The sequence below is a fragment of the Papio anubis genome, chromosome 4 (genome assembly GCF_008728515.1).
Source record: "Papio anubis isolate 15944 chromosome 4, Panubis1.0, whole genome shotgun sequence".
Lineage (NCBI taxonomy): Eukaryota > Metazoa > Chordata > Mammalia > Primates > Cercopithecidae > Papio > Papio anubis.
The window spans coordinates 2590101-2614036 of NC_044979.1; the positions used below are offsets into that span (position 1 = coordinate 2590101).

The window sequence follows — 23936 nt, forward strand, 5'->3', positions numbered from 1 at the left end:
ATTTATATGTGGGGCTTATACTTTTGTTTTTTCCATCTTAAATACCATCATGGCTAAAACTTAAGGGAATTTGTAGGCTAATTCCATTTCAGTTTTATACAGGGCAGTAATAATTCTGATGAATGCTGAATTAAGGAAGAAATGGATATTTTCTCTCTCTGTTGTGCAGTTATTGGTAGATCAATTTCTTATAACCCAAAATGTAGCATCAATAATTGATAGCATGTATTTTATTTAATTACTTGAATTATTTAGACTTGTTTGATTTCTCTAATTTTTTCCATAAAAGGACTGAACAGCACCTACTTGTGGTCTGGGCAGCTTATCCCAGAGTTCTTGGAAGAATAAATGCTGTTAGCATCTGGTTAATTTACTGGCAGACAGAGACCTACTCGTCAGTGGCTTTCAACTCTTTGACCACAGTAAGAGATAACCCATTACACACATACACTCTCTCACTCTCTCTCTCTCTCTCTCTCTCTCAGATACATATAAGCAAAAATGTAATAAGACAGTACCCATTTTTCCTAAGTATGCATGCTGGCACTTTCTGTTTTAGTTATTTTTAAAAATACTAGACAGACACTAAGTTATCTTGCGGCCTCCTAATAGATGGCAAACTTCAGTTTGAAAAGCATCCCTTTGGATTGTGGTTTGAAAGAAGAAATAATACAAAGACCTTTTTGGAGTATTTTTTGTTTTTTTGGTTTTTGAATATTGTTTAGGTAAAAATTATTGCTGCAAATATCACTGAAGCAAAAGTAGTGTGTATGCAAATTACCTGTTGCATTGTAGAAAATAGAAGTTCCTAAAACTAACAAATAGACAAAATTTCAAAACTTGGTGATTGATCCATATGTCTTGAAGGAATATTAGGCAATAAACTTGCTTTTCAAGAGAAGTTATTCAACTTCCAATTCTGTGTTCTTTAATTCGGAAACATTTTTTTCCAAGGTTAACTATAATCAAATAGGAACTTCAGACAAAACCTCATTATTCTTGGATATGGTGTTCTGCTGTTACTTCTAAAAGTGCTACAGAAGTCAAGTTCATGAGCCTGGATTAAGAACAGCAGGGCGGCCCTGATGTTGTGAGTGGCTGTAGAGGACCAGAGTGATGTAGGAGAATCTATCATGTCTGAGCGTGAGGAGATGGAGAGTCACCTGTGGGCTGTGGATCTGAGAACTGAGGTTTTATCACTTACTAAAGCCGTTTTGTGGCTGTTCTAATATTTTCTCCTTTGCTTTCCTTTCCCTTTGAAAAGCTGTTATTGGATGAACGATGCTACTTACAAACACTGACACTTCAGAACCAAGCACATTTGTTACTGCTGTAGCTAGTTATAGTGATTCTGCAGCTTTTCTTTTACAGCATCTTGAAGTCATCCACAGTTTTTCTGTGTGGACTTCACAGTAGAATCAGAGAACTAAGTGACAAGTGGAGCGTCGTCCGTCTCCTCCTGCTCACTTCCTCCTCGCCGCCTCTCTAGCCTAGCTTTCCTTCAGTCTGAAGAGTGATTTACTTTTTCTTTTCTTTTTAGTCTTTACTGTGGAATCTCATCAAAGACTTGGAAGCAGGGGTGGTGAGAGGGGCCTGGGGTGTGGTGTGGAGGGTCGAGTGCTCTGTGGTCCCACAGTCACCCCCAGGACCACCTTGCAAAGCAGAAAATACACACCTGTATTTTACAGATAAGGAACGCCACTCAGAAAGCTGCAGACATTTGCCTGGGGTCACACTCATAGTGGGCAGATGAACTGGATGGAAATACAGGCCAGTACAACTGCAGTCTCATTTTTTCTTTGTTTTAGGTTTTCAGTTTCTTTTTCAGTCATGTACCTTACAGTTCTATTATCTGGTTGGTAAAGATTGATGACAGGTATCCTCATTCGAGATTATAACCTTTATTCTTATCAAATGCCTCCAGTCCCACAATTCTCTTAAGAATTCTCTTTCTGGACTTGATACTGGTTTAATGATTTCCCCCAGCTCGTGGAATGGCAGGCTCCTAATTAAGTGGATTTAAAGGCAAAAAGGGATGTGTGAGAAGGCACAAGAAGTGGCTTCATCTTGCAAGGTGACTTCCAGACAACTGGGTTACAACCTGTTAAAATAAGGGAGGAACGGCCGCATCCCATAGGGACTGCGGTAGCTGACCGGGAAGCCACAATGAGGGCGGCAGACAGGGCTCTCCCTGTCCGCCGAGTCCTCCCATGAACTCATGTTTCTGAAGGCCCCACTTTTTCTTGGTCAGTGTCCCAATTTTCATAGAAGAGACCTGATGAGGCTGTGGAGTAATTGTGTAAAAGCTTGCATTGTTTTCATGACTTGACCTGACAATGTGTCATTATCTTCAAATTGTCCAGAGAAGCAGCTACTTCACTCGGGTCCTTTTTATGGTTCTGTGGTTGCAACTTGGTCTCCCAAGCCTTCCATGGGCGTGCCATTCCATGGCCACTTTTCAGTAAGAAAATTACCTGATTTTCTGTTAACTGTCACAAGCTGCCCTGGACTACTCTCAGCACTCATGGGATTTTCACGACCCTCATCCTCCGTGAAGTCAGATGACCATTCCTGCCTTTCATCCCACCGATTTTCCTGAGTATCTGTTGCCTACAACTAACACTAGTTCCTGCGTCAGTAAAGTACTGCACTAGTTGCAAAGAATAGAAATGGACTCTGCCAACATAAGCAGGAAAGGCGTTCACGGGGAGTGCATGGCACGGCTCACGGATGTCATGAGAAAGCCCCGGAAGAAGTGTTGGGCACAGCCTTTCCTGGGCTCTTCCCATCACTGAATGATCCGTGTATCTCCGGGACTATCCCTCCCTCTAGATCCAAAGTTTGGGGCAGCAGAATCGGACTGCCCCGGCCTTTGACACATGCCAGTGCTTTGCCTGTCACAGTATGGGGAGAGAAATGTCAGCTTACAGAAAATTGAGGTTCTGTGATTCAGTTTCCCTCTGCTCTCTTACAATAAAAGTGCTTACTCATTGTTGAAAGCATTCTCCAAATTAGTCTCCAAATTTTTTGATGGTATACATCATTAAAAAATGTTTGAGCACACCACAATACATGCATATTTATTCATAACTGATACATATGTAGCTATGTAATGTGTACATCACAAAACACATGAGAGTATTTTTTCTAAGGAATGAGATAAAAATAGAAATGTTGGTACTTCTCACCTTAGACGCTGGGTTATTCTGAGCGTGTGCCATGTGTACACCCACTTGGCTTCTTCCCCTTAGGCCCACACCCTGCCCTTTCCTTGCCCCTTGTAGTTACCTGTGGCTGGAGTGATGAGCGCCACTTCCAAGCGTGGCCTGGAACAATGTCCTCCTGCCCCTCCACCAGCAGTGGGAGGATTCACTGGGGACTCTGGGGCAAAGGAGACTGTGTCACAAGACAAAAGGGAGCCAGGGTCACACGTGGCCGACCCTCACCCTGCCTCACCCCACGGCTGACATGGGTTGGACACCTCAGAAATCATGTGTCTTCAGCGAGCCACTGAGATTTGGGGCTTTACCTGTTACTTGGCTAGGGTTAACCTAACTGATAAGACTGTAACTGGTTACTGTAAATAACCAAGCTTCCAGTAATAGTAAACCAGTGACAAAAACAATTCTTATCCAAAAAGGTTCGCATTTTTTTAATGTATGAACTAAAACAGTCTTTATTGCTCTAAGACATTAAACTTTGCATTTTTTTATGTTGAATACAACTGAATATTTTCATATTTTATGACAAATACAGCAATTATTACAAAAGGAATATTAGGAATGGCAAAGGCTTCAAGACAAAGTCTTAGTGGAAAACATTTGGAACTTAAGGAGTGTTTTACACTTGGAACTTAAGGAGTGTTTTACATTTGGAACTTACTGTAAGGAGTGTCGGTCAGACACTAGCTGTCTCTTAACGTCCATTTTTAAAAGCAAGCAAGCTCTCATTTTTTGCCATTCATATTTCAAGTGATTCAACTCATAAATTTGAAATTTACTTTTTAGAGACAAAAGACTAAAATTAGATGTGCTGTCATCTTTTAAAATATACTTAGATTTCCTACAACTACCAATAGCTTATTTCCCTGGGAAACAGATTGCATTGTAGTACTTAACCCAGAACTCATGCAGTTCATCCAAAATGATGGTAAACTTTGTTCCTCAGAATTACCTAACTTTCAAGAATCTTCTTCTGGTAGCAGGAGCGGCAGAGAGGACAGGCATGGAAAGGAGGCCTGTCTCCCACGGAGAACTCCTCCAGTGCGAGCAGACACGCATGGTGGAACACGTGTGAGCAGGACAGGAGGGCCGTCTCTCGGGAACGCTGGCCCGCCCCCACGCGCTGACCGCCAGCAGGGGAGAGAGGCGCCAGGCAGATGGAGCACTCGTGGGTCTCCCGGCGCAGAGCCTGCGGCACACGGGACAGGAGGAGGCCACGCAGGTTAGTTTCATCACAGCAGAAAGTGACTTAAACTGAAATGAGCATCATGTGCCCCGAGACGTGGGTCTTCTAAACATGCGGAAGTTTCATTCTGTGTTAAAATCACATGGATTATATATATATACTGTGTTACTCCTGGGAACTGTGGAAAGGGTTAGTAACCTACCTGTGACAAGCAATTTTGAAACAAAAATACTTTCTAAAATGCTGAACATTAATATTTCCTTTTAAGTAAGCAATCAAGAGGACTGTTTTTCAAAACACTTGACTAACTGCTAAACTTTCCCAAATTTCCTAATTTTATGGTTTTTAAAGTAAGTTTTCCCCGCCTTGGCTTGAGTCATCTCATGGTCGTTTTCAGGCTGGAACTTTCAGGAAACCTGGGAAGGCGATCTGTTCCCTTCGGTGTTTTCACGGTTCACAAAACGCCATCATACAACAGGAACTTCCAGAATTTCAAACCAAAGGGTCCTTTGCCGTCACCCTAAAGGCCACGACGAAGGTCCTACCATGGGTGCAGGGGCAGCTACGGCAGAGGTTACCCCGGGGCCCGACACTCCCAGGCTCCCCAAAGTAAGTCCTCGACCTCCCGCCACCAGCCGCTCCCCACAGCCTCCCCAGCTGCAGCTGAGTCCGCTGGTTGCCAGGCCGCCAGCCAAGCCTACCTGTACTTGGATTTTCTCCCATTCCTCTTCTGTGATCTCATGGCCGTATTTTTCTTCGAACTGCTGAAGAACGCTTCGGTTTATGGCCAAGCACCGATCGATCTCTGCAAAGAGCTCTTCGATGTTGGTGTTGTATGAGCACAGGATTCGGTGGCTGATTTCTGTGAACTGGGGAGGACAGAGGGAGGGTCAGGCTCACACCCGAGCTTGGTGCAGGTCGCAGGGAAACGCTCTTGAGCCTGACCATCTATTTTGGTAACCTTCCTCATCTCTGTCTTCAAAGAATACTTTTTAGGGAAATAGATATATGTCTATCTTACTTAACTTACTTAACTATAAATCCAGATAATCTATCTGGACAGATGACCACAAGAACCCCTATCTAATGGGGTTCAGACTACACTACCCCAAAATAGGGCACCTTGGCACACTGAATATTTTAAGGAAAAAACATTCCTACCCAAAGGAATTTGAGAAATGACAGCTGCAGGAGGGACCGTCTGACCCCTCACCACCCCTGAAGTGGGTCACAGGACCCTCCTGTGAGAGGCCCCCTCATCTCCAAAGACAGAGGGAGCCGGGAGTAGGCTGAGCACACACAGGCCCTGCCGTGGTTCCCACCCACCACCCTCAGCTCACTCCCCTTGCACACTTTCCCACGGCCTCCGCGTCCTCAGTCCAGCCTCGCATAGAAAGCGCTCAGGCCTCACTGTCTCTTCAGGTCTCCACTGCCTTAGGAAGGCTTCCATATCAAATGGACTTATTAAGTAAATCTGTGTAATTTTCTTTTGTTAAGCTTTTTGTCTAATTTACAGGGCTCCAGCTAAAGAATGTAGGAGGGTAGGGGAAAAGGGTATATTGTTTCCCTCCCCTGCTGTTTTCTTGGTTGTGAGCTTTGACCATTAGCAGGAACACATTTGAAATTAAAAGTTGAGAGAAAAATTTGAATTTTGCAGGATCAGCTCTGTCCCACGGAAACGTACTGTGAGCTACATATGTAATTTTAAAATTTCTGGCAGTCACATTAAGTTTTTTAAAAGGCGAAATTAATTTTAATATTGTATTTGACCCAACATGTCCAAAATATTATCACTTCAACGTTTATTAATTGAATACAGTATTTTGGTTTTCTGGTATTTTTGTTTGGTTTGGTGGAGACAGCATCTTGCTCTGTCACCCAGAATGCAGTGCGTGGGGCCATCAGTGCTTACTCACCATCGGCCTCCCAGGTTCAAGCCATCCTACACTATAAAGGTCTGAGTCATTGCAGAGCGGTCACCGGTGTCATCTGAGGCTCAGAGAGGTAGCTCATTCAGGGCCACACCAGCAGCTCCTTTTCAGGAAGCGTGAAGACGAATGTAAAGCAAAGGAGAGTAAGGTGTGTGAAAGGCTGTGCCAATGGTGACTGTCAGCCACGCTGCCTGCCCTCTTGCTTGTCCCTTCAAGGGCAGAGCTGTGGCTCACCCAGAGATGACATCTCCCATTCCCCCAAGCCCAGGTGGGTCCACGTGAAATAGTTCTTCCAGATGGACGTGGCTCGTGTCTCTTCTGGGTGTTCTCCAGGCCCGGGGGGTGGCAGATGAAGGACAGAGGGAGACAGTTCCCGAGCCCCACAGGCCGGCATGTTGCCTGCAAGTCAGGACACCTGAACTGTCCTGAGACGGAAGCTCCGGCTTTCAGTCACTGAAATTCGAGGGTTCTTTGTCCAGCAGTTAGAAGTGCCCTGATTCAGGAGTTACATCTGCTTCATGGAATCAGGCTTGAAGCCCAAAGAAGGATGAAATGAAGAGGGCCCATGGGGATCTCACACATTTAGATGTGTGATGGGGAAAATGCATTTTGGATGGTCCATGATTGTCCAGGTTTCAAATATTCTAGTCTACCGGAGACCTCACGTTCTTTTTCTTTTTTTAATTTAACGTGGAGCAACCTGGCAGAAGGTCACCTGGCAGAAGGTCACCTGGCAGAACGTCATGTGTATTTAAGTCCCCAGACTTCGGAAGGTGCCTTTGAGGACATGGAGTTCTCTTCCAATTCTCTCCCTTCTGCAAAAAGATCGTGAGACAGCGCAGGGTCGAGTGCTGTGGAGACTATGAGCTGCCTTTGTCCCTGGGATGTTGGAAGAATGAGTATTGGCTTTAAGGATGAGAGATCCTTTTGAGTAAAGAACATTCTGTGAACACAGCAGGCGGTCCACAAGGGTTGGGGTTTGAATGAAGGGGGTGGCTGAGGATCTTCCAGGCACCTGTGTTTTGGGATTAGCCGTACTTGGAAGCCCGGTGGAAGCTGCTTTTCTATTTATGAGTCAAATTCTCTTTCACTCTGAATGTAATTATAATTGCCAAGCAGCTGTATCTTAATTTAGGGTCTTCAATTGGTAATGTTTCCTAAGGCTTTAATTTTAGTTTTCTTTGTTCCTTGGCCTTTCAAATATCTAATAATATCTAAATAAATTATTGAAAGTAGAAGAGTTCTCTATATGTTGTAAAAGGAAAAATTACTTGGAAATATATACAGTTACCTCCAATTGATGCTTTGTAATTCAGGTTTTCTGTAAATTGTTTTTAAGTGTGAGATACTTTCCACATATGCCTGAAAAGCAAGATCTTTTCTTCCTTCAAAATTATACCTCAGAGAAAGGGTCACATTCTATCCAGACCTTGCGAAGTGTTTCAAGTTGTGCGGCATGTTCTGAGATGAGTTTTGAACATAAAAATACTATTTGGAATGATTGATAAATTGAGTGAAATGATCAATATGATCTGGGTGTTTATTCTCAAAGTGGGGCCCAGACCCGCAGCCTCAGCTCCTGGGAATCTGAGAGAAAAGCAGAGCTTCAGGCTTTGCCCCAGGCCTGCCGAGGGCAGTCTGGGTGGGGGGTGCGGTAAGCCCTGTAATCTGTGTTTTCCAAGCCCTCCAGGTGATTCTGAGGCCCATTCAGGTTGAAGAACCAGGGTCACAGAAGTTACCGATCACATTTTTTAAATATGCAAAGTTATTTAACACAGCATTATTGATCATTCCTGAGGTGTCACCTCCCAACTCCAAGCATGGGCATCGCTGTGAGTGAGCTTTCAGAAGCCACTTGAGGAACACAGTAAGTGCGTGGGCCACATATACATACTTACGTACGTTGATATGCATTTATGTTACAGTATCACCTGTGTGTGCATATATGCTATCATACGCGAGTGTCCCTCTCTCTCTACAGGATGCCTGGAGGAATCCCAGCTGTCCTGATGTTACATGAATGAGTTACTTGCAGCTCAAGGTAAACTTCCAAAGGCAGCATCATTAGGACTGTTGAAAGTACATTTTCCTTCAAACGCATTAGATGGAAATAGAGCTCATATGCTCTGAACAACTGTGTTGGGCGACTCCTAAGTGCCCTGTTTATGACAAAGACTCTGAGGTCCAATACTGATGTCACCTAAATGCCTCCTCCTGCCTCAGTCACTGTGGCTTACAGGTCCTATCTCCTTTATTAGAGCGTCAGACCCTGGGGCCAGGAGTGTTGTTCTTAACACTGATAATACCATCCAGGGTTTTTAAAGGGTTTTGCATCTGTCATTACATCCCGCCTTTAAACCCTCTCAAGAGCTCAGTACGTGCACTGACCATAGCAGGCGCTTGTTGAAAAAAACAGACTTGTCGATTTTGCATATATACCAAATAAATCTCAGGGAGAGTGGCCCTTCACACTCAGTGCTCCAGTCTTAATAGTAACTGGTGTAATATGGCAAGAAAGCAAATAAATGCTTAGGGTATGTTAATATACATAAGAATCACAAACTAATTCCACACTCAGGTGTTTGATTCCACAGAAGAAAACCTAGCATGGCAGACGCAAATATCCTTTCCACAAGTTTTGATGAAATATTCCATTCCACAAGTGTTGTTATGTACTTTTGCTATTCAATTGAAATTTTTTCTAATTTCCATTATAATAGATTATTTAGAACTGTTTATTAATTTCCAAATGTGAGAGATTTCTGTTTTTAAAAAACATTTATTTCTAGCCTCAGCTGCACTGTGGTCAGGGAACATACTTTATACCACCTAAGTTTCTTAAAGTACATGGACATAAAGATGGTAACATGAGATACTGGGATGACTGGGGAGGGACACAAGGGCTGAAAAACCAACTTTTGGGTACTATGCTCATGAGCTGGGTGACAGGATCATCTGTACCCCAAACATCGCTGTCCTGCAATACATCCAGTAACAAACCTGCACAGGCACCCCCAAATCCAAAAGCTGAAATTACAAAACATAAATGTCTCAACCTGTGATGAAATTTGCATCAGGGACAAGTATATGGTCAGTTTTTATAATGATATCTTTGTACTTTGAAAGAAAATATGTGCTACAGTTGCTCGGTGTGGTGTTCGGCACCATTCTCTCTAATAAACACCTTTGCTTTAAAATCTCTTTTGTCAGGTATCAATATATCAGCTTCCTTCTGTGAAGAGTTTATGTGTGTATTATAGTACGTATAATATGTGATACACACTCACACACACACACAGTTCTTATGTTTTCAGGCATCTCCTCTGAGTAACACGTACCTAATCTGGTTGCTGGAGCACTCAGTCCACTTTGTGTTGTTACTGACACACAAACGGCACACCTGTCCTGCTCTGTGCCTTCCATCTGCCCTGCCATTTTTTTGAAATTTTGCTCTTTTCAATTAAAATTTTCTATTCTCTTTACTATTTTGAAGGTTAAAACTCTGCTTCTATTCTTTTAGCTGTTGCCCTAGAAGTACATACTTATACATTATTAAGGTCTACATTGGAATTTTTATCCCTTGAACCAATACAAGGATCTCAGCGTACTTCGTGATGTTCCTCTCCTGGTTTATGTTATTTTTGTCCTAAGCTCTCTCTCTCTCTCTCTCTCTCTCTTTTAACCTGAGACATGCTGATTCTCGTTTGGTGGAATCAATGACTATTAGATTTACTCACATTTTTACCACTGACATCTCAGAGTTCCCGTCTGGGGCCATTTTCCTTCCTCATGCAATGCATCCTTTAGAATTTCCTTTAATGAAGACATTCTGGCGGCACAGTCTTTGTCTGATGGCTTTTCTTTTGCCTCTCTTCTTGAATGGAATTTTCATTTGGTTCATATGGAAGTCTAGGCTGACGGTTAGGGCTCTTCCGAAACACGGAGCTGTCCCCCCACCTTCTGCCGTTCCCACTGGGAAATCTGCAGGGCTGCGGGGTTTGCCGTCGTCGGTCCTCGTTCCCGGCCACCTCCAAGATGACTCAGCGCCGCGCGTTCTGCAGGCTCACTAGACGCTTAAACACAGTCATATGGGGCTTCCTTGGGCTTCTTAAATCTGTGGCTTGCATCTTCAGATCTGGGAAATTCTTAGCCTTTGCTGCTTTAAGCTGTTTGCCTCTGCCCCACGTGTTCTCTTTTTCTCTTCGAATTCTGACAGTGACACGAAACCCTGCGCCACATCCTTTCTTACGCAAGTCAGTTTCCTGGACCCGTCTTCCCAGGGGATGCGAAACGCAGGGTCACCCTTGTAGACCTGACTCCTCAGTGAGCTGAAGGCAGGGCTTGGCTAGAACGTGTGTGTATCAAGAGCCAAAGTCAAAACAGTAGAGCCAGCCGTGCTTACATCCAGCTCGTCCGGAAAGAGGGAAATGTGTGTGCACTAGGGGTGGGAAATACCAACTGTGTACTTTTTGGTGATTCCACGTATGAATTAAATGCTCTTATATTTGCACTTAAAACTGACATTCTGGTGTAAAGATGCACTGTGGAAGTCATAAAATTTATAATTTAATTTTTTCTTAGAATAACATTAAATAGCAAATAAAAAACACTACATGGCCACTGGAGAGAGAGGCCACAGAAGTACATAGAGCTTTATACTTTTAGTACGTGAATGGCACTTTCCCCATGTTTTCTCTTTTAAACGGGGATCTGTGTTTTCATTTTCATGGCACTAGGCCATGCCTGCCTGCCTTCCTGTCACCTGGAACACAGCTCCCCAGCCCCGCATGCTACAGCCCAGCTGTGCGTCTCATGTGGTTATTCTGGGCCTCCCCTCCACGGGCACGCCCTGCGGAGGCTCCCAGGAAGCCCCTGTGCTGGAGGGGCCGAGTCATGGCCCTTTCTCCCTGGGAGTCCCCAGCCCTGCCCTCTTCACCCTCTTTGGTCTGGGTCCCAGCTGCTGACCTCGCACCCCCGGGGCTCTGAGGGCAGTTTCCAGTTTTCATGTGGCTGCGGGTCGCCCTCTTGAAAATGACCTGTCCGCTCAGCGCCCAGCTCAGGGCCTCACAGAGGTCTGGGTCCTGAAAGGGTCACCTGTGCCCAGCGGCTCACAATCTCCCAGCCTGCCCCTCCCAGACGCCAAGCCGCGCTGCCCTCTGCCTGGACAGAGGTTCCAGGGAACGGCACGGTCCCTCCATTTGGGTTCAGGGTGCATCTCCTCAGACATTTCCACCTTATTTCAAACATCTCACCCCCACTTCACTCTCTCTCCCCTTCCTCTCTTTGTATTTTTCTTCCTGGCACTTATTACTTCTTGAACAAAGTATTTTATTTATTGTCTCTCCGCAGCCCCCTGCAGGAAGGGTGCCCCGCAGCAGCCGGGAACCACCCGAGAGGCCTCCACATGCACCTGGACAGGCGCGCGGGCTGGGTGCTCACACCTGGGCCCCAGAGGTGCTGGTCAGCACCCCCTTTACAATGAAGGCTCGCAAAGTACACAACTCCAAGTGCTGGTCCGTGAAAGCAGGTCACACAGACTTTTAATACAGTTAAGTCGAATTTATATTTTAATATTCACTCACCCTATGTAACCAAATACCATTTTTACACTTATTAACAATACTTTTTTTTCCTTAATTTAAGAGGAATTAAAGCATTTCCTCAATGAGAAAAACAATTCCCTTTATATGTAATGGTGGTTAAAGACTATTAATATGCATTTTAATCAATCTAAAGTAAATATTTTTAACTTAAATTTACCACTTACAAGATCCGCACGGTGAATGACAACAATTTCTAAAGGGGCTGGGGTGAAAAGAGTTGGGGAAGTGCTGAGCTGCCATGGAACAGGCACTGTGCTAGCCCGATGGTCTGGAGGACAAACACTGGTTCATTTAACAAAGAGCTCCCATGTAGCAAGAAAAGCCCCGCTGACGATGGAATGCGATGGAATGCGTGCTGCTGTGGCACCAGACTCGGACTGGGGAGACACGGAGGAGGGAGGGAGGGAGGGAGGAATCGCCGGGCTTCTTGGGAAGTCAGCCCTGGGCTGACGCAGCCGTGGGACAGGGACCTGGGAAGGAAGGAGTGAGGACACAGGCAGAGGGACAATGCAGGGGGCAAGACCCACAAGGGCAAGTCACTGGAGCCCAGCCCCACCCACCTCCCTCGACAGCCTCCGTCCTCTGGGAACGCTCTCCCAGGTCACTCCCCACAGGCCACCCTCCTTCCTTCTTGTTCCTTCCTTTCCTGTGTGAATCTTATGGTCTGGCCAAACTTGTTGACTCAGTTCAGTGAAATCACTGTTAGATATTTCTGTTTCCTTGACTGCACATGAATGGCCAGTGGGATCCATGTGTCCAGGTACCTGGGCTGGAGGTGACCTCTCTCCTCTGAGCTCTCACAGGGCACTGCTGCTCCTTTCATTCCACACACGTCAGCTGCCCAGTGTTAGCTTTTTCCTGTGTGCATTGCTTATCTCCTTGAATGAGCGCCTTAGATTCAGGGAAGCACCAATTCATCTTTGTAAGGCCCTTAGCATTCAAGAAATTTTGACTTTAGGTTTGCAACAGATGAGAAATGAGAGCAAATATATGCCTCAAATGTACATATTCCAAAGGAGTGCAGCAGAAATCCTTTTTGGGGAAACTGAGAAAAAACACTGCCTACCTAAAATGATTTTCAAGTTACTTCCAGTGTCAAAATTCAGTAAAACATCAACTTTAGCTTATAATCATAACATTGACATTAGCTTATTAATAAATATACTGAAAGTCCTTTCATAGGCATTTATGACAAATTTAAAAAGTGAACTGGGATGAATATTCTCATAGCTTTGAGTATTCAAAAGTTAGCAAGGGTGGTACTTGTAAAAGTCAACATTTATTAACTGCTATAGTTAATTCAAAGTAATATTCTGTGGTTAGCTACTGTTAAATATTTTTAATTGTCAAATTCTTCTGTGTGCAACGTTCTTTATTCCTTTATTTACTCCCTCACTTTTCATGTGGGTTAGATGACCTTGGTGACTGAAAGGGCAAGAACTGTCAAAAACAAATGACAACTGATTTCTAGGTTTTAAACAAATGGTTGATATTATGAATTCTACAGAAACAGACAAAATACCTGAACATTTTCAATTTTACAAAGAATGAATGTCTTAATGTATTTTTCCTTTTAAGCCTCACATTTCAGATACTTGATAAACTAAGAGTTTGAGTTACTGATATGTAAAACAACTACTGGTCATTTACAAGTAACAAGCTGGCTAAACATTTTTTAAAAATATACTAACAAAAGCACCCAGGTGAACTCTGTCTACCCAGGAGGGCTTTTTAAGTGATCCATCTTGATGTCAGCAAATTGCTTACTAATGTGTTGACTTATGGCTGCCCTCAAAAGCAAAATGAAAAGCCTGGAATTTACAGCATATCAATGAATCAGTTGATAAGCTTTTACTGGTTTAATATCCTTCCAGTCCTGCTGCTTGGAGCCACTTCAAGTTAGCAACAGAATGTTTGCCATCTCTATGTGATAAAGGAAGTCAAAGGACTAAGCAAACTTTAAGACCATTATGCTGTTTGGTGAGATGTAAATGAAAAAAGTCAGAGAAATCTTGTGCTGGAGGGTGTGGGAGCCAGCAGCCCCTAAAGCTGCCCCAGCATCTGACAAATCACTCACCCCACTTTCTAAACAATGTCCGGGACTTTTAGCTGGGGTGGAGATAATATAATGCACTTGAGAAGTTTTAATTGCAGCAATAAAAGCCCCTACCTCAATCATATGACATATGCTAGCAGAGTTTCCAGATAAGGATCAAAGGCAGTCAGGCCCGGCCGCTGCATTCTGGGCAACACTGTGGACTTTCTGTACACACGGTGCTAGGTATTAGCAGAACAGCTCGAGTGACCTTTCCAGGCCTCTTTGATCTGCGTTCCTCAAAACCTGAATGAATAAGTGTACGAGGACTACTGTATCATCCCCAGACAACTCAAACACCCTCTCTGACAAAGGCATTTCTGAGTGAATTTTTATTCTCTGACACTTACCTAAGGGTACAAAACTCAACATCTGACCTTTTCAGTTCTTACCACAAGACTTCAACATAGCTGAAAGGACCTACATTGTAGCACAACATCAGTGCTGTGGCTGGGTTTTGTTAGGAATGTGTCAATGACATCTTAGAGTTGTGAAAAGAAACCTGCAGTGTATGTAAGCGTTCCTCTTACAGAAAGAGGGTCCCTGTGTTTCACTCGTCAACACCCAAAAGGTGCAGGAAAACTGAAGAAAACACTTCACTACCTCTCTCTGTAGTAGAGGAGTAAAAATGTAGGAGCAAAGTTCGACAAGCAAAATAGATTAATTTATAAAAACAGAATGGCTTGGGCTAATCTCATCCTGAGTATTAAAAACGTATCCCTCTTGGTGAGATCCTAAAACATATAAGGGAAACAAACACTTCCTAATCAGCTATGTCTAAAAATATCAAACTATTATCCCTCCTTGCCCTTCTCTCTATTGATTAGACTTCTCTTTCCCTAAAGGCAACTTATCTTCGATCGAAACCAATGGTTCCCAAGTATAGCAAACAAGTTTTCACATATCTGCCAGCCAAGAAAGAATAAATTCAAGGGAGTGAAACATTTATAAGGCCAAATGTCTGCAGTGTGAAAGGAATATCCTTTAGTGTGCGGTCAGGTATTTTTTTCTTTTCTGGTGTTCAAATGATCTTTCTTTTCTGAAATGATTCTGATGGTATGTGGTGTTTTGTTTTTTCCTCTAACTTGGTGGGATGAGTTTAAAAAGTTAGCACTGACTTCGTTGAAGCCCCAGGTTTCTCTAGTAGTTCAGCAGAGTCCAGAAGACTGAGAAGCCCTGAAGCTGGTCTTTATTTAGTTCACATTTTTAGTTCTGAAGAACTTTTGGAAACATAAAGGAACAAATGTAATGAGAAAATGAAGACTGAGTTGAGAACCTGAGACCAACAGTTATATTTTTATTTTAAATATCTTAATCTGTGATTTCTAGAAGCTTAAAAAGCCTCATTAGGCCGGGCGCGGTGGCTCAAGCCTGTAATCCCAGCACTTTGGGAGGCCGAGACGGGTGGATCATGAGGTCAGGAGATCGAGACCATCCTGGCTAACACGGGGTGAAACCTCTCGCTCTACTAAAAATACAAAAAAACCTAGCCGGGTGAGGTGGCGGGCGCCTGTAGCCCAGCTACTCGGGAGGCTGAGGGGCAGGAGAATGGCGTGGACCTGGAGGCGGAGCTCTTGCAGTGAGCTGAGATCCCGGCCACTGCACTCCAGCCTGGGAGACAGAGCGAGACTCCGCTCCAAAGCCCCCATTTTACTTATAACTTATGTTAAATTTCTTATAGGTACCCTGAGTTAAGTTCACAATTTTTTTTTTTTACTGAAACATATGTTTGTTTCTTGGTGAAAATAATAAAATTATGTTTCTATCATTGGAAAAATGACATTTTCACATGTTACACCCAGATTAAACCAGATAAACTTGATAATAGTATACTATTATTCTAGATAAAAAGACTGTTCTGCGGATGATGATGAATTTCTTTATGATAGGGTCTGTGTATTATTTGTCTCACATTTATTATTAAGCTCTTCCAGTTTTGAGCTGTCAAATATTCTACTCATATGATTACATCTTTAAAAAAGAACAATAAAATGGATGCAACCCCTAAACATGAATATATAATATATACGAGGAAATTCTCCACTGGTAGTAAACATGTAAATCAAGATGATCATTTTGCCTTGTCAACCAGGACAAATTACCACCTAGTGTGTTCCTGCAATGTTTTTCTTTTTTTTTGGATGTTTCACTCTTGTCGCCCAGGCTGGAATGCAATGGTGCGATCTTGGCTCACCGCAACCTCTGCCTCCCGGGTGCAAGCGATTCTCCTGCCTCAGCCTCCTGAGTAGCTGGGATTACAGGCGTGCACCACCACACCCGGCTAATACTGTATTTCTAGTAGAGAAGGGGTTTCTCCACGTTGGTCGGGCTGGTCTTAAACTCCCAACCTCAGGTGATCTGCCTGCCTCAGCCTCCCAAAGTGCTGGGATTACAGGCGTGAGGAGCCGCCGCGCCCGGCCCTTGCAATGTTTTTCTATAGCCTTGCCTTCAGAACGTTGTAAAAGCCACTGTGGCAATCGCGCAACGTACCGTTTGCATCAGAGCTGAATCAGGTCCAGGCTCCCTCCCAGCTCTCTGAACTGCACATGTTCTGTTAGGATCGTGGTGTTTTGTCTGTTCCCTCCATGTCTCCCCTGACTAACAAAGCACAGGCAGAGAGCAGGCACCCACGAAGCTATTTGACTCTATTAATTCCATGTATCCATTAAAATGTATTTAAGAATGTAATCCATGTGGAATGTTTTTGGCAGTAAGGTATAAAGCAGTGTTCTTTAATCCCTCTTCACATGAATGAACTCAATTTCCCAACTGATTTTTCTCGAATAATTTTTTTCTCCAATGGTCTGAAATACCTTCTTTACTACACTAAAATGTCCTGTATGCTGAGATGTGTGACTTAATACTGTTTCACTGTTTGTCTATTATTCCCCAAGAATCTTAGTTGCCAAATTTGTATATTTTGATATCTAACAAGGCTGTTCTAGCTTATCAATCTGTCTTTTAAAAAAATTATTAGCTCTTCATACTTCCTTAGATAAACTTCAGAGTTAACCTGTAAAATCCCAAATGCGCAGCCTATACTACTCCTTTGGGAGTTAGAAACTACATTAAATTTATATAAGCTAAGTGGACATTTTTACTCATTCCAGTGTAAAATGTCTATCATGTTATTCAGGCCTTTTATTCCATCAGAAAAAAAACCTTTTTTTATCAGTGGTACATTCCTTGTTTAGCTTATTTTAATATAAATATAATATAAAATTGTAATATACATGTATGGATTTATATAATATACATAACATATGTACACATACATGCACACACATATATTTTGTTTTCATGTGTTATTGGCAAGGATTGGCTCAAGTGTGATGACAAACGAACCTAGTTTTCTTTACGATTTTACTCTCTAAAACAAGGTGTTTTTAGTATTTGACACATAGTTTTTACTGTGACAAGGAAATTTCATTCCAGTTCTAATGTCTGTCGTTACTAAGAATGGCTGTTAAATTTTATTAAATATCTTTTCAGTAAAAACTGAGATGCTCATATAATTTTTTTCAGTCATTTCATACTTTAAATTTCTTTCCATGTTTGCTATTTTTACAGGAAGTAATTCAATTATATTTGCAGTTCTAATTGCATAAAGTTGTATCCAGCAATTTTGTAATTTTAAAATGATTTCTATTTATATGGGTACCCCTCTCTGTGTATCTACAGAAAACCACTGTCCCAGTTCAAGCAGTCAGGCAGAGACAGAGAGAGAGAAAGCCCACGCAAGAGAGTGAGACCGTGCCTGTGTGCACACACAATTCACTTTACTGAGTCCACTGATGCAAACGCTCAGCTCATCTGGAAATACCTCACAGACACACCCAGAAATAATGTTTAACCAGATAACCTGAGCATCCCTTAGCCCAGTCAAGTTGACACATAAATTAACCATCACACCTGGGTAATGTGACATTCAATAACCTAGTTCAGTAATCTTTCAGATTCCAGTAAACATGCAGGGCATCCTAAAATTGTAGATTAACATTTCCGAGAGGATTCCCTTCACTCACAGAACGAGTTTATTCAGTTGGAAAGGTAGAAAAAAAGCATCAAATTGTGAGGTCATTTGGTAAATGATGAAGTGGTCTTTATTATAAAGGACACCCTTTGAGTTCTACTGATACAGGTATATACGCACACAGGGCATGGACCCATATAGGCAACTACTACCCACTGCTAATACACTGTCTGACAGTCAGTTCAATCTTCATTTATTTAACATGAGATCTGAGTTTACAGATTTCAAGTGTTTATGGCCAAATGGGATAACTGAGCAAGAGTTACATGATAGGATGCCTATTCATGTAACAAATGATGAGTATAACTCACTATGGTGTGTGTGTGTGTGTGTGTGTGTATACATTTCCTGTCGCTCCCCACCTGTACACTTGAAACTTGAATGAGGTAAGATTACAGCTCAGGGGATAACACAGTCACTGGTATTACGTTTAAGGTGGCAGTTACTGATAATGCAGACATGCTGATATCTACAACCCATCACTGACTCATAACATTAATGTAGTATGCCCAGCACTTTGGAAACGAAATGGAATAAAAATGACCACAGTGTGGTGCCTGTGGTAACAGTAGATTTTGCTTTGTGAAAGTTATGTTTCTGTTAAATGTATACATGTGGTGGGTCATTGCTATAAGCTAAAAATAAAATCCTGGCCGGGCCATGGTGGCTCACACCTGTAATCCCAGCACTTTGGGAGGCCAAGGTGGGCAGATCACCTGAGATTAGGAGTTCAAGACCTGCCTGGCCAACATGGGGAAAGCCTGTCTCTACTAAAAAATATAAAAATTAGCTGGGCATGGTGGCAGGTGCCTGTAATCCCAGCTACTCAAGAGGTTGAGACGGGAGAATCGCTTGAACCCAGGAGACGATGGTTGCAGTGAGAGAAGATCGCGCCACTGCACTCCAGCCTGGGCGGCTGAGCGAGACTCCGTCTCAGAAAAAAAAAAAAAATCCTAAGGCCCCAGCAACAGAATGAACCCCTCTTGGCCAAGGAGGCCCTAGGAAAACTTTAACAATGGAATTTCCAGCCACAATGGGAAGAAAGGTGAGATGCCCCTCATTATGCCCACTCCTTGCCGGAGTTTAAGCTCAAGCGACCACTATTCCTGTTAAAAGAGGTGGTAAGGCTGACCACACCGTCTGAGGCAGTAAGAAACCAAATTACAAACAAGACCTAAGGCCATACCCGGCAAGAGACAGCCACGCCGCAGGCCATCAGTCTTGCTACACAGCATCCTCAACTTAGAATTCCCTTCTGCTGACTCCAGCACTTACAGCCCTACTCCTTCAACCAACTGCAAATAAAGAATCTCTGAATCCACCTAGAATCTGTAAGCCCCCACTTCAAGTTTCACGCCTTTCTGGCCAAACCAATGTGTAACTTCCATGTACTGATTGATGTCTTTGCCTGTAACTCCCCCCGGCTTAAAAAGTATAAAACCAAACCGTAATCCGAGCGCCCGGGGTGCACTTTCTCAGGACTCCTTGAGAGTGGGTTGGTTTCCTGGCCTGCAGTCACCCATATCAGCTCAGAATCAACTTCTTTAAAATACGTTACAGAGTTTGGTTTTTCTGTTATCATTGTTTAGAAGATATTTCTTATTGTGGTTGAGGAAAAGTCTGAAAGCCACTGCCCTAGCCTGTGGCTCTTGCCTGTAATCCCAGCTAACTGGGAGGCTGAGGTGGGAGGTTCACCTGAGCCCAGGAATTTCAGGCCAGCCTGGGCAATATAACAAAACCCTGTATAAAAATGTATAAAAATAAAAAACAACTTACACAGTTTGTTCTTAACACATACCTCCCTACCACCCCCGCAAAAAATAAAAACTCAGTTTTCCTTATCAGTTTCTTCCTAGATAATTGAGATCTTCTGAGATCATCTTAAAAGCCCCAAAGGAAAGACCACATTTGTAATATACAAGCTAGAATATCAGTCATGCTTCTGTTCTTCTTGCTCTCTTAGATGGTATTGTTTAAACACACAATAGAGGTTTAGAGAAGACCAAAGAAATTGGAAGAAAACTTCAACTAGGCTTTGAAAAACTGGCACATTTTAAGCAAGGCAGAGGGAACCAGCAGGAACAGGCAGGACATGCCGGGGTTGGGGGGGTGGTGTGGGCATGAGTGTGCTCAGAAGAGCAGACGTGGGGATCACAGCGGGGTGTGCAGAGCGATGAGGACTCAGGATGAGGGGGCAGCAGACAGGATGAACCAGGGATTAAAAAAAAAAAGGATTTGTGGGGAGGTAGGATGGCCACAGGGCCGCGGACCCAACGTCCGGTGGGACAGAGCTATGGATCGGCTTTGTAAAGTTCCATCTCTCTGTGGGAGAGACTGAATTAGAAACTGAGGAACCTGTTTGATTAGGTCTCCCTGCCCTGATTGCTCTTGGTCACTTGCTTTTTATTTTTCGTTTCCTTTTTCCATGAAGCTGAAGGCTGCAGTATCTGAACACCTGAGCACTGAACGCTGAAACTTAACTTTCACTGGCTACTTTACAAGATAACACAAGGCACATTGTAATGGTTGCTTCACTTGTTTCCAGCAACCTGGGCCAGTTCTCGTCCAGTGCAATGGGCTGAGACCACCAACACTTTCAGTGGGCCTTTATCTTCAAGAGTTCTTATAAAATGATGTGTGCACGTGAAAAATATTTATATATACAAGGTAAAATGACTATCAAATCCATAATTAAAATTTTGTAAGAGGTGACAAAAAATCACTTCTAAGAGACAACCTGCTATGACATATTAGAAATTACTAAGAGTAGCCCAGAGAACAAGACTGACTGTCAGCGAGTGAAGATAAAAAACTGGAAAGAATGTAAAGGAAGGATGAAGCAATCGTGCATGGTGGTCCTTTACCAAATTGAGAAGGAACACCCGAGATGAACGATCTCTGAAGATGAGAGACACTGCTCTCAGGAAGGAACAGACTGGCCAAACACGCAGTAACTCATCTCCATATTCTAGGAAATGAGTTAATACTGATAATAAATACAGAATTTGCAGCACCCACTGTGTGCTGTGCCGTTATAAATGCTACAGCTCTCCTCAGGCTTTCATATGACAGCCTCGGGGCTGCTGCTGTTCGCCTGAAGCCACGGGCTGATGGGGCAGGACGATCCTTTTCGTATGGGGACAAGGAATGGGAATTGTTAAATAAGTCCCCCAAAAGTAAAACTGAAACATAAATGGTGGTTAAGAGGAAGGGCAGACGTGGAAGTTAGCTCTGAGGCTCACTGTGATGACCCCACGAGGTACTCAATACAATGGTAGCATGTGGGGGCTTTACTTTTACAGGTGGCTTCTGTTTTCATTACTATGAGATGTGCAGCAGATGTCTTCATTTACGTATAGCCCGGGAGATGGGAAAAATTAAGCTGGTTTCCAGTCTTGTGTCTGAAGAGGTAAGTTTATTTAAACAATTAGCACAAAATGGCCAAACAGAAGTTGCTCTGATTTAACCTAATTTTATGATTTAACTAGAAAAGAAAGTCTAAAAGTATTTTACCGTCTGGGTTGGAAAGTCAATTTAAGTTAAACAGGATTTTTAGCAGCATCTCAACCATTTATAAAAGGCCCTCAAAGTGAAGTAAGTCTCAAAGTTTTATCACCTCTGTTAGCCTTCCTGACCTCAAGTGAATCACCCACACAGAGACTGTATCTGGAGAATTCATGATCTCTACCTACCTTTTTTTCAAAGAATTTTTTTCTTAACTTGGCGTCTGTGGGAGGTACTGTTTCCCTCAGGTTTCTGTACCACTTTCTGACAACGTATCCTCTCCAGTAGGCTTGGATTCTAAAACACAGATATTTGAAAATGACTAATTTATGATGACTCTGAACCAACTACTATACCTCAGTAGCTGTTATAAGCCCTGTGCTATATAAGGCCCTGGGGAAATTATAGTGGCCAAGAAGAGAGATAAAATCCCACTATTTAAAAAACAAGTTAGGCTGGGCACGGTGGCTCAAGCCTGTAATCCCAGCACTTTGGGAGGCCGAGATGGGCGGATCACGAGGTCAGGAGATCGAGACCATCCTGGCTAACACAGTGAAACCCCGTCTCTACTAAAAAATACAAAAAACTAGCCGGGGGAGGTGGCGGGCACCTGTAGTCCCAGCTACTCGGGAGGCTGAGGCAGGAGGATGGCGTAAACCCGGGAGGCGGAGCTTGCAGTGAGCCGAGATCCGACCGCTGCACTCCAGCCTGGGCGACAGAGCGAGACTCTGTCTCAAAAAAAAAAAAGAAAAAAAAGAAAAAAAACAAGTTAGTTGTCACAGCCTGACCTGTAAGTGTCTGCTTAGCGCCAAATGGGCCTGGCGTCCTCACCTGGTCACACACTTTATTCTGAACAGGCGAGCCCCATCGTGTATCACTCGGGTTTGATACTGGTTCTTTCTACAGAGAGGACACGTTTTCTTGTTTGTGAACTTTTCAAAAGCCTGAAGACATGCCTGAAGAAAAACATTTCACTTAAAATTTTACAATTACTTATAAACAACGTCTTTACTTCCAATGTTAGTGTTCTAATTACAGTGTTCTTTTCTCCCATAACTATGAAACTTAGCCCAATTTAGGTTATCAAGTGGGGAAGTTTCATCAGGTGCTACCACCTTCCTCATGACACCTGTTCCAAAAGTGATTTCTTACAAGAATATACATGCAAAGACATCACAAACTTCTGAAATCCACTAGCACAAAGGTGAGTCATGCGTGTCTATGGGATCACATGCAGATCGATCATTTGATTTTAGCTGTCACTGACACACATTACTGACAACAATCTGTTACATAAACATTTGTGGTTCTTTTGTCACAAAACTCATGATTTTCAAAATAGGATGAATTGTACTGTAGCCTACAGTCACGTTTCTTTAACTATAGATGGTGGTGATGAATAAAATAAATGGCTCTTCTCAGGAGCCTTGAAAATGACTATAGTTTCTCTGCGCTGTAAGAGCGATGTGTGGGGCACCTGAGCAGGCGTGAGGGGCGGACTTACTCTGTGGAACACATGGGAGCATGAAAGCAGCACCTGTTCATGAGGAAACAGAACGACATTGAAGTTGACAAAAGAGAAGCAGCATGAATGCAACAGTTAAACTCCTGAATGCTTAGAAGGTAAGCTGTATTATTTCTTTAAAAATTAAAAAGGCAAATTTATAACTTTGATGTGTATACTATTTATTGTTTGTTTAGCACAGCACAAGTATATACTCTAAACAAGAAAAATTAATGATCTGAAATATCAAATAAACACATGAAGTTTGATTTATAACTATTAAAATGAGTGTATACTTAAGAGCGAAACAATGACAAAATGAGTGTTTCCCTTAGATGCGGGCAAAGACTGCAAACTGGAGGGGTGAGGAGGGGGGCCTGTCCAGTGGGGCCAGGGAAACGCTAAGTAAATACCATTTAGGTCTTTGTTCAGCTCAGTTATGCCCCCCAGTTTTTGTGAAATCATAGCCCTACTGAGATATAATTCTGACAGTCTTAAATTTAAATAGCAACACATCATGGAGACATAGGAGTCATTTTTTTTTTTTAATGCAGGGAGTGTGATCACAAGAAAACTTCACCTTTCTGTGACCCAAATTCCCCACTAAACAGTGATATTCTGGGCTGTGACAAAAGACTGAAGCTTAGACCAAATGAAGGCGGCAGTGGGTACTCAGTAGAAGGGACAGAGCCACCAGCCCACCAGCGCCAGGCCCTGCGGGCTGCCACACGAAGGCCAGGCTTCCCTTGGGGCGGGGCCGCTTCCAGCAATGGGGAGGAAAGTGGGGAACTTGTGAGACGGAGCAAAGCGGTGGGGGCAGGCGGAGGGTTTCCCCTTTCTGTCAAGAATCTGACTCGGG

At 43.2% G+C, this 23936-nt stretch overlaps 1 protein-coding gene across 8 annotated transcripts in view; it reads right to left on the reverse strand.

Annotated features, from left to right (window-relative positions):
- Window positions 1-3637: 3637 nt before the first annotated feature.
- Window positions 3638-23936, reverse strand: part of RNF32 (ring finger protein 32) — a 36375-nt gene continuing 16076 nt past the window's right edge. For 6 of the 8 annotated variants that reach the window (XM_009204302.2, XM_009204298.4, XM_009204305.4 and 3 more), the window contains 5 exons: window positions 23078-23110; window positions 22405-22529; window positions 21762-21870; window positions 5109-5276; window positions 3638-4410 (listed from right to left, as the gene is read on the reverse strand). In XM_009204302.2, the coding sequence (XP_009202566.1) occupies window positions 4174-4410; window positions 5109-5276; window positions 21762-21870; window positions 22405-22529; window positions 23078-23110 (672 nt within the window). In that variant the 3' untranslated portion in view covers window positions 3638-4173. Of the gene's footprint in view, window positions 4535-5108; window positions 5277-21761; window positions 21871-22404; window positions 22530-23077; window positions 23111-23936 lie in introns of all 8 variants that reach the window. The other 2 variants (XM_017957368.2, XM_009204304.4) reach the window with 2 other exon arrangements.